General features: G+C 41.6%; 1 protein-coding gene and 1 pseudogene across 5 annotated transcripts in view; one reads left to right on the top strand and one right to left on the bottom strand.

Annotated features, from left to right (window-relative positions):
* Positions 1 to 4,061: 4,061 nt before the first annotated feature.
* LOC106589192 (CD209 antigen-like protein E) lies at positions 4,062 to 5,258 on the top strand (annotated as a pseudogene).
* Positions 5,259 to 6,140: 882 nt separating this feature from the next.
* ca10a (carbonic anhydrase Xa) overlaps positions 6,141 to 11,548 on the bottom strand; it is a 324,255-nt gene continuing 318,847 nt past the window's right edge. For 3 of the 5 annotated variants that reach the window (XM_045710258.1, XM_045710261.1, XM_045710259.1), the window contains 4 exons: positions 11,038 to 11,192; positions 8,548 to 8,722; positions 8,107 to 8,179; positions 6,141 to 7,066 (listed from right to left, as the gene is read on the bottom strand). In XM_045710258.1, the coding sequence (XP_045566214.1) occupies positions 8,145 to 8,179; positions 8,548 to 8,722; positions 11,038 to 11,192 (365 nt within the window). In that variant the 3' untranslated portion in view covers positions 6,141 to 7,066; positions 8,107 to 8,144. The remainder of the gene's footprint in view (positions 7,067 to 8,106; positions 8,180 to 8,547; positions 8,723 to 11,037; positions 11,193 to 11,548) is intronic. The other 2 variants (XM_045710260.1, XM_045710262.1) reach the window with 1 other exon arrangement.

The following is an 11,548-nucleotide window of genomic DNA, read 5'->3' as shown; positions in this document are numbered from 1 at the left end:
GTCTCCTGTATGCAGTTAACTGCTGATGTGATCTATTGTACCTCTGATTAGCATTCTGAGAAGGATACACAGGCCTGTCAACTCGTGGACACCCAGGTCATACATTTTTCAACCTGTCACATTACACATGAACCTTCATGTGGGAATAGTGCATATACCTCTCACAACCATTAGAAACAGGATATGCATTGGAGTTACAATGCATGTACATCCAAATTTCAAAACCAATGTGTACGGGGCCAAGATTAGCAAACTTGGCAAATTTAGGAATGACATGCCAGCAACAAACGCTGACACTACATATCCAAGTATAACTGGTCAAAATATGAAAGACAAGCATTGTAATTTTGAATTCCGTAAAGTGAGTGTGGAAGAGGTGGAACAATTGTCTTATTAACAATGACAAGCCACCGGGGTCAGAGAACTTGGATGGAAAATGACTGGGGATAATAGCGGACGATATTGTCACTCCTTTTTGCCATATCTTCAATCTGCGCCTACTAGAAAGTGTGTGTCCTCAGGCCTTTTATTTATTTATTTTACCGTTATTTTACCAGGTAAGTTGACTGAGAACACGTTCTCATTTACAGCAACAACCTGGGGAATAGTTACAGGGGAGAGGAGGGGGATGAATGAGCCAATTGTAAGCTGGGGATGATTAGATGGCCGTGATGGTATGAGGGACAGCTTGGGAATTTAGCTAGGAGATCGGGGTCAACACCCCTACTCTTACAATAAGTGCTATGGGATCTTTAATGACCTCAGAGAGTCAGGACACCCGTTTAACATCCCATCCAAAAGACAGCACCCTATACAGGGCAGTGTCCACAATCACTGCCCTGGGTCATTGGGATATTTTTTAGACTAGAGGAAAGAGTACCTCCTACTGGTCCTCCAACACCACTTCCAGCAGGATCTGGTCTCCCACCCAGGGACTGACCAGGATCAACCCTGCTTAGCTTCAGAAGCAAGCCAGCAGTGGGATGCTGCTGGTGTGGAGGGAGTAAAAGTAATTCCGCTACCCAAGAATAGTAAAGCCCCCTTTACTGGCTCAAATAGCCGACCAATCAGCCTGTTACCAACCCTTAGTAAACTTTTGGAAAAAATGGTTGCAAGAATTAACAAAGAGCTGCAGTTAGTTTCAGAATGGGTGGCAAGTGTCAAACCAGCCTTCGCTTTGGCTCCCCCTCCTGTCCAGCTTCGGCTTTCGTCGTCGCAGGCCTTCTAGCTGCTGCCGAATCTGCTGCTGGCAAACACCCTTCACTCATCAACCCCGGACTTGTCTTATCATCATTACACACACCGGGTTCCAATCCCCACTCTATCACTGTATATATACTCCCTCTGCCTGTTGTCTTTGTTGGTCAGTGTAAATGTTACTTGTTTTACTGAGAGGAATCTCTCCTACTATTTCCTTAGTACTTTATATTTTGTACTTTGGTTTGTCCTGTGCCTTGTTGTTTATGAAGATATATTTTGAGCACACCGGTGTTTGGGTTTCGTCCCAATTTGTTCTATGGTGCTTAAATAAATTCAGTAGTTCTAAACCTGCGACTGCCTCCTGCCTACTCCTCTCTACACCAGTGACAGCAAGGAATAAGTTAGTCCTAAAAAAACTAAAAGCATTGTATTTGGGACAAATAGTTCACTAAACCCTAAACCTCAACTAAATCTTGTAATGAATAATGTGGAAATTGAGCAAGTTGAGGTGACTAAACTGCTTGGAGTAACCCTGGATTGTAAACTGTCATGGTCAAAACATGTTGATACAACAGTAGCTAAGATGGGGAGAAATCTGTCCATAATAAAGCGCTGCTCTGCCTTTTTAACAATACTATCAACGAAACAGTTCCTACAGGCCCTAGTTTTCTCTTCCCTGGACTACTGTTCAGTCATGTGGTCCGGTGCCATAAAGGGACACCTCGGAAAGTTACAATTGGCTCAGAACAGGGCAGCACGGCTGGCCCTTAAATGTATACGGAGAACCAAAGGTGGGGGGGGGGGGGGGTTGTCAATGCAAAAAGTCCGGGTGGCCATTTTATTAATTGTTCAGCAGTCTTATGGCTTGGGGGGTAGAAGTTGTTAAGAAGCCTTTTGGACCTAGACTTGGCACTCTGGTACAGCTTGCCATGCTGTAGGAGAGAGAACAGTCTATGACTTGGGTGACTGGAGTCTTTGAATTTTTTTGGGGCCTTCCTCTGACACCGCCTAATATATAGGTCCTGGATGGCAGGAAGCTTAGCTCCAGTGATGTACTGGGATGTACGCACTACCCTCTCTAGTGCCTTACGGTCGGATGCCGAGCAGTTGCCATACCAGGCGGTGATGCAACCGGTCAGGCTACTCTCGATGGTGCAGCTGTAGAACTTTTTGAGGATCTGGGGACCCATGCCAAATCTTTTCATTCTCCTGAGGGGGAAAGGTGTTGTCATGCCCTCTTCATGACTGTCTTGGTGTGTTTGGACCATGATAGTTTGTTGGTGATGTGGACACCAAGGAACTTGAAACTCTCGACCTGATCCACAACAGCCCCGTCGATCAGCGTGGCAGATGTGTTGTTGCCTACCCTTACTACCTGGGTGCGGCCCGTCAGGAAGTCCAGGATCCAGTTGCAGAGTGAGGTGTTTAGTCCCAGGTTCCTTAGCCTAGTGATGAGCTTTGTGAGCACTATGGTGTTGAACGCTGAGCTGTAGTCAATGAACAGCATTCTCACATAGGTGTTCCTTTTGTCCAGGTGGGAAAGGGCAGTGTGGAGTGAAATTGAGATTGCATAATTTACTTGTTTTTGTAAGTGTTGACATGCTGAATGCACCGAGGTGTCTGTTTAAACAACTAGCACACAACTCGGACATCCATGCATACCCCACAAGAAATGCCACCAAAGGTCTCTTCACCATCTCCAAGTTAAGAACAGACTATGGGAGGCACACAGTTCTACATATAGCAATGGTTACATGGTACTCTATTCCACATAAGGTAACTGATGCAAGCAGTACATTCAGATTTAAAAAACAGGATGAAAAATACACCTTATGGAACAGCGGGGACTGTGATGACACACACACACACACACAGGCACACACTTACACATACACATGGTAAGACACACACTCTACACATACACACATACACATTCATTTTGCTTCGTAGATATGTGGTAGTGGAGTAGTGGCCTGAGGGAACACACTTAATGTGTTGTGAAAAGTGTTATGAAATGTAATGTTATGTAATATTTTAAATTGTATATAACTGCCTTAATCTTGCTGGACCCCAGGAAGAGTAGCTACTGCCTTGGCAGGAACTAATGGGGATCCTTAATAAATACAAATACAAATGACATTACAGATCACAATCATTACTTTCTCCAATGCTAATATGACTTGCAGATGATATCCCTAGTGGTACTTCCCCAAATGTCTGTTTATAAGGCCTTACATTTTGAGTGTAGAGACATGTGAACTTTCTGGTTGAAGACACTTCAGTTTCTTTCTTCTGACTTTTGTGAGGGTCTTTATGACTTTATAAGAACGTATAACCATTGTTTAAAAAATCATCAACAGAGCTATGCCGGAAAAAGTTAACATTTTGGCCGGGATTCAATCGGATTTGTGGATTTGGACAATGTGCCATTCAAAGGTAATTTCCGATTGAGACGACATATGCAGCGTTTACCATGATTGTGGTCTCCAGGCCATTCCAAAACATTAAATGTGTTGCTTTTTAGCCATTTTCATGTAGACTTGATTGTGTTTTGGATCATTGTCTTGCTGCATGACGCAGCTGCACTTCAGCTTCAGCTCACAGACGGTTTGACTGACATTCTCCTGTAGAATTTTCTGATACAGATCCGAATTCTGAATTCATGGTTCCTTCTATTAAGGCAAGTCGCGCAGGTCCTGAGGCAGCAAAGCATCCCCAAACCATCACACTATCACCATCATTATTGACCATAGGTATAAGGTTAGCATTTTTCTGAGTAATACACTTTTTGGTGTAATTGTGTTTATAGGAAGAACTGCAATAGAAGTCCAAAGGACCACCACCATCTTCTATCTATCATCATGGGAGTCTTGACTGTGTCTGTTCTTGTCTGTTTCCTTCTCACCCTTCTAGGAACTGGAGTCCACCAAAATCCCCCATGATCATCATTGTGACACCCTAATGGTCAATCCCGTTTGAATCCAGTTTATTTTGAGTTGTCAGACAGTATTTTCAACTGACTGTTCTAATCTGTTAGTTATATGTTGAGCTAGGGATTTAAAATACATTTTTTTCTCTCTCCAGATATCTGTCCAAGTACTGGACCTGATAGCAAGATACCCCATTGCTACCGATAGGTGCAGAAACAAATGGGATGGCAGCAAGCATTGGTAAGTGTCTCACTTGCAGAGCATCAAATGATCAAATTACTTCCATTTACAGTGATGTTTTGAAAGTGAATTGAAAATAACAAAATTGGTCTTCCATTTAGAATGACCTGTTTTTTTTATTACATCTACTGACCAAATTTCTACATAGTCAAAGCTTGTACAAATCAATGCAAACATGGATGTTTCTTTATTTAGAATTACTGCAAGTGAGATGGCGGTACCCTAGCTGCTGTCCACAGAATGCAAGAATACCAGCTTCTCCTTTCCATGGTAAAGCAGACCCAGAACCTCTCTGCTTATGCCTGGGTAGGACTGAATAATATGGCACAGGTAAAACAACCTTCACACTCAAATAGCACTTCCTCAGATAGGTCTTATTTCATATCTCTTTGATTTGGACATTAGATATGTTACTACTGCCCTCCAACAAGTAGTTGATAACTTTGAACTGTTCTTCTTGACAGGAAGGGACGTTTGTGTGGACTGATGGATCATCTGTGGAATGGTTCTGGTCCAAAAGTGTCAAAGCTCAGCAGTGGGGAGAAGATTGTGGCACTGAACTCAGTATCAGGTCAGTATTACAAACTTGTTCTTGCATGGTGACACTTAAGCTGGGATTCAAGCCTTAGAAGGCTGGGATTCAAGGCTTAGAAGGCTGGGATTCAAACTTAGAAGGCTGGGATTCAAACTTAGAAGGCTAGGATTCAAACCTTAGAAGGCTGTGAACAAATACATAATAAGCAGTGAGTGTATAATCACTGTCAAACTTCAAAGTAACATATCGGTACCTGTCATTTTCCTATCTGTCTCATTCAGTGAAGTGCTGTAGTTATTCTTCTGTTGTCTTCCACTGAGACTAACAAGGACATTGTCCTCTACAGGGGCTGAGGGCTTCGATGACAAGTGTGAGTGGCTGTATCCGTGAGATTCGCTACAGGTGGAGTAGCCTAAGATGACAGAGGAGTCCAACACCATCCACACAGAGTGAGAGCGCAAAGGGATTTTGCCAACATACTCTGATTTTATTTTCTGTTATCGCACGCAAACTCCTTTGAGTTGCTTGAGGATAAAAAGTGATATAATGGTAATTACATTATCTTTGGTTGCCATTTTCAATTGTAACAGGAAGTTAGGTTGATTCTACAATTGCATTTTCAATCTTGTTTTCTTTATGTAACTAGCCTTAAGCTACTAACCATTGAGGCACCCACTGAAGGTTAATCCACAAACAAACAGTTCAATCCCCCTTACTAACTCACAACCAACTGTTTATCTAAGAACACAGACAGGATAGTGTTGCATGTACAGGTAAAATTAGTCTCAATACTCTTAGGGAACATTGTTAATGGTTTGCCTATTTTATGGAATATTGAAAGAATTGGTGGAATTGTTGCATCCTGATTATCCCTCAATGCTTCCATGCCTATGTCTTTAAATAAAACCTTTCAGCATCACCCTTTCTAAGGCATGGCCAATCTGTTTTACATATCACTGTATAATTTCCTATGTACTCGCTTGATTGTTAGGTGTCTGGCACCTTGTGTGAGACGTCAGACAGAAATATGATACTCACAGCACGCACAGCATCAACAAGGAGGGGGGAGGACGTATCGCTTCTTGCTGTAGTTGAGACCGGTCTGCTCGCTCACCAATGTGCACAGTATATCCACGTCAACACCATTGAATAACTTGGCACAAAGCCCGGTACATTAGCCACAATGTAATAAGCACATAGAAACAACAGTGTAAAGTGAAGCATATTTTCCAAAGTGAACTTTCCAGACACATTTATTGGGCTGATAACATTACTCAAACACAGTGTATGACCATTGTAAACAATAAAACTGAAAGAAAAGGCTTCAGCTCAGAACTGCTTCCAGAATTCAGTGTGCCAAGCGTTTAAAATACTCAAGTTTTGTCATCTCTTTTTTAAACCTCTTAACATATTTTAAAATGTTTTTGTATTTTTCTTTACATATTCAGTTTTTCAGCAGTACTGATAATTATACTATGTACAACAAAGGCCGAGACACGGATCGGTTCATCCCTTAGACAGAAGCTCCTTTCCCGTTTTTCCGTTTGTAATGACCTACTGTTACAAGGCAAGAATGTAAGGTCTCGCTCTCTTGGGTTGTTGCAGTCGGCATGCCTTGTAGTTGACGGTGATGACGATGCAGCTATGGGCCTTGCATACCTTCTCTGTCTGCACCACTAGGGGCAGTGTCTTAACAAGTCCTTCAGATCCCCCCCCCCTGGTAGCAAGGTGTCTATGTACAAAGGCTAAAAGTCCCACTCAGTCCATGTGAAGAGGCTTTACGAAAGAAATGCTTCCGTGTTTTTGTATGTTTTGAACTTTTTTTTTTTATCTCCCAAAAAAGTATCAGTATCAAAACAGGTTTCGTAATAGATATATTTATACTGGGTGTGTTAGTTAGCATGTGTTGGACAAATAGTTGTCGATGTACGTATGAAAAGTAGTAGTCTCTTTGCAAAGCAACGCAAAGTATTTTACTTGGTTATGATCAGTTTCTTTTTTCTCTTTTTACAATGCCATGAAATAATCTTAGATGAGATGCAGCCTCGGTCGGACTCCAGTTGTTTTCTTCCTTCTCTCGTTCCTCTCTCTCTTCCTGTCTGTCTTTGACTCTTGTTTCTGTGCTCATCCAAGGGAGACTACTTTAGCAGCCACTCATTCACTGGAAGAGAGGAGAGGGACAGGGTGAGAAGAACACAACTTTACTGTATATGCACTTTACACAAAATACACATCTAGCATGGAACCCTTTCTATCCTGGCTAAAGTACCCAGCAGCTTCTATAACATTCATCATAACATGACAATACCTTGTTAGGATTATTATCAATAAAATAGTATACTCTACCGGAAGACCCAATTATGCATGTAAAGTAAATTAAGTAACCTTGACCATGAAACACTGAACATGTCGTGTGTATATGTAAAAAGTGTGGGAGACATTTCTATTAGTAAATGGTCAAGTAGCGTTTTTATTTATTTTATTCCCAGCACCACAGAGATACAGTGCGGTGGTGTCCATGTGACTCTGGCTGAGACTCCACTCTCCGAGGGTGTCTCAGGGAGAGTTGGGATATGCAAAAAACACATTTCCAATTCACTTGTGTGAATTAGAACAAATATAAGCACCCACCAAATTCTTATTATCTTATGTTAAAATTAGCAATGTATGCTAAATAACAGAATTTCTGCAGTATCTGTTAGCATTCTGCTAGCATCCCAATACACATTTCCCATTCAATTATCCCACTGACCTAGCTGTGAGGGGGCTGAGTTTCTTCTGCCTTCAAGGTTTAACCTTAGATGAACAACCAATTAGATCCATTTCCCATTTAAATTATACTTTATTCCCCTTCTGCCTCACCTTGGAGATATTTACATCTTTAAACAAGTACAACGAGTGTAATTAAAGACGAGACAGCCCTGCTGCTATTGTACTGCTTCTGTTTACTCTCTGGGGGTGGGTTGGAAGGGTACAGTAGGGGTGTGTGTGTGGGTAAATGTGTGTGGGTAAAAGTGCATGTATGTGTACTCACATTTGTGTGTGTGTATTTGTGTGTGTGTGTGTTTCAATCTCTCAACAACTGCTGCACAGAATAAGAATTTCATCTGAGAGCGAGGATAAGAGGATAAGAGAAAAGAACAGTCTGGCTACAGTACAGTAGATCCTGGAAAAATAATACAATGAATAATGGGGGGTTACCTCTTGCCCTCAATGTATTTACGCTTCAGGTGTAAAATTCACATTTTGTGCAGCAGTTGCCCAGATATATTGGCTGAAACAGAGGAGAGGAGATGGTAAACAGACTGCATGCAGAGTCCCTGAAAATCACTGAGATGCTGAGCTGGCTTTGTAGTTATGAAGTAGGGCTCACACATTCCGCCGTTCCAACACTTGTGTTGGAAATATTGCTATAATATCACTATAAGTAATGTACAATCACTCTTTAAAATCTATAAAAGTTAAGGCTTAAGACTATGCTTTAGGTAGTTAATACCTTTATGAGGGCCACAAGCAGACATAGAAAATGACCAAGGTAAATGTCCATGACTCCTTCACCAATATTTTGTATACGTCTGCTAGTCGGACCTAAATACATGGCTAACAAAATGGCAGTGGTGGGTGGACTGGAGCCGTGTTTACCTCGGTACTGGAGCTTCTGGGCCCTGTTGTTGGGACAGTCTTTGCCCTGCATGCTGAAGTTGATGTTAGTCCGGATGCAGCGGTTGTTCAGCGGTTGAACCGGGCGAACGTTGTCGCTCATACTCAGGAAGATCTGAGACGGCTGGTTCTGACTCAACAGTCGTAAGGAGTGCATCTGGAGAGGAGAGAGGAAGAGAGGGAAGGGGGATTCATGAACAAAGAGAGGGGTAAAGAAGATGGAAAGGAAGAGTATGTAATGGAAAGAACAAGAGGAGAGGAGAGCAAAGCAGCGCAGAGGAAAATTAAAAGAAAAGAAGAGAAGAGAGTGGAACAGAAGTGAAGAAAAGGGACTTTATTTCAGTATTAATGGGAGAAAAATCAATGTGGAGGAACATAAATTGCTGTCCGACAGTCTTATGTACACTCTTAGAAAAAAAAATGGCTAAGTAGAACCATATAGTGGAACCATTTTGAGTGCTAGGTAGAACCCTTTTGCAGAGGGTTCTCTACCTCACTGTTACTCTACCCACAAGCAAGCATACAAGGCCCTCCCTCGTCCGCCAATCGGAAAATCAGGTCATAACTCCGTACTCCTGCTTTCTGTTTACAAGCAGTAGCTCAAACAGGAAGAACCCGTGACTCACTCCGTTAAGAAATGGTCATCAGAATCAGAGATTATGCTACAGGACTGCTTTGCTCACACTGATTGGAATACAGTGATTGGAATACAGTTTACATACACTTAGGTTGGAGTCATTAAAACTTGTTTTTCAACAACTCCACAAATTTCTTGTTAACAAACTATAGTTTTGGCAAGTCGTAAGTTGTAGACCTCCACAAGTCTGGTTCATCCTTGGGAGCAATTTCCAAGTGCCTGAAAGTACCACTGTCATCTGTACAAACAATAGTACGCAAGTATAAACACCGTGGGACCACGCTGCCGTCATACCGCTCAGGAAGGAGACTCGTTCTCTCTCCTAGAGATTAACGTACTTTGGTGCGAAAAGTGCAAATCAATCCCAGAACAACAGCAATGGACCTTGTGAAGATGCTGGAGGAAACAGGTACAAAAGTATTTATATCCACAGTAAAACGAGTCCTATATCGACATAACCTGAAAGGCCGCTCAGCAAGGAAGAAGCCACTGCTCCAAAACCTCCATAAAAAAGCCAAACTACGGTTTGCAACTGCACATGGGGACAAAGATCGTACTTTTTGGAGAAATGTCCTCTGGTCTGATGAAACAAAAATAGAAATGTTTGGCCATAATTACCATCGTTATGTTTGGAGGAAAAAGGGGGACGCTTGCAAGCCGAAGAACACCATCCCAACCGTGAAGCACGGGGGTGGCAGCATCATGCTGTGGGGGTGCTTTGCTGCAGGAGGGACTGGTGCACTTCACAAAATAGATTGCATCATGAGGTGGAAAATGAAGTGGATGTATTGAAGCAACATCTCAAGACGTCAGTCAAGAAGTTAAAGCTTGGTCGCAAATTTGATATATTCTTAATTCCAATCCTTTACATAGATTTGAGTGTATTAGGTATATGTTGTGGAATTGTTGGATATTTCTTGTTAGATATTACTGCACTGTCGGAGCTAGAAACACAAGCATTTCACTACACCCGCAATAACATCTGCTAAACACGTGTATGTGACCAATAAAATAAAATTTGATTTGAAAGTGTTGTGTGATTCCTATTGGAATCCAACCAGAGTTAGGATATACAACAATTTAAACGTTTAATTACCCGCAACCTGCATTCAGACTGACTGTTAGGATAGAGAAGATTGCTAACGGAGACTACCTAAATCATCTAAACTGGAACAACCATCTCAGTAACGGGTGCAATAAGTCCAACTGCTAACAGATTGGATTAGTTGATAAAAATGTAGATGTTATTTATCTTCGTGTAGCATAAGATTAACCAACCAATCAATGTCCATGCAAAAATACAGATGTTGAAACAACCAATTCTGAAAATGAACCTGCAATAAAGCATGCTTGTAAAAATGATGGGCGTGGTTTTGAGTGTTTTTCTCTAGAAAGAGTAAAAATGACACAATTACACTCATCTCTGGTTATTAACACCAACACTGGGGTTCTTTTACACTACCTACAGAGTTAGTTCACTTAGACTCCCTTCTATTCTCCTATTCTCTGCTCAATAAAATCACAGAAAATACTTATTTGAAAGAAAGAAATGGCAAAGATATCAACTATGTCAGTACTGTATATGTAAAATGGGAATACCTGATTCTTGCAGAAATATTCCCATAGGTACAGTTTAAAACATTCTCACATCTGTCTTTTTAGATCAGATTACTCAAACTCCTGATGTTAAATTTTAAACACTGAGGTAAATACACTTTATTTAAAAAATGGTTCTTAGGATGAAAACAGTTCTTGGTAGAACCCTGTCCCTCGCCAAAGAACACTTGTTTTCTAAGAGTGTATCTAAGCAGTAAGGAGCTACTTTAGAGACGGACCTGCATCCGTGTGATGTACACTGGCTTGTTCATCAGGATCCACGTGGCCGTCTCAAAGCACGGCGGGATGGTCATGGACCCGTCGTACGTGATAAAACTAGAGGTTTCTGGGTAAATCTCCTCGATGTTCAGGCCCGTCAGTAGATACGCATCATCTGGAGATGGGCAAGATAGACAGGTTAGAATTCAATAAAACTTCTTAATATGTCATTATAGCAGATTTCTTCAGTCCTGGGCCTGGAGAGCTACAGAGTGAGCATGCTTGTGTCCTAGCACAGGTCCAACACAAGCACTTATTAGTTGAATTAGATGCATTTGTGCTAGGCTGGAACAAAACCCTGCACCTCCTGTGAGTCCCTAGTTCCAGAATTGTAGAACACTGTATTGATTACTTGTATCAATCACATTTCATGTCCTCTCAAGCTAATTTTGTTTTGAATTTACATTACATATTTGTCTTCCAGTCTCAAAACATATTACATTACATCCACTCTAACCAGTATGTTTGTCA

This window comes from Salmo salar, chromosome ssa28, assembly GCF_905237065.1.
Source record: "Salmo salar chromosome ssa28, Ssal_v3.1, whole genome shotgun sequence".
Taxonomy (NCBI): domain Eukaryota; kingdom Metazoa; phylum Chordata; class Actinopteri; order Salmoniformes; family Salmonidae; genus Salmo; species Salmo salar.
Note: the sequence above shows the minus strand (reverse complement) of the source record. Positions and strands in the feature narration are given on the sequence as shown.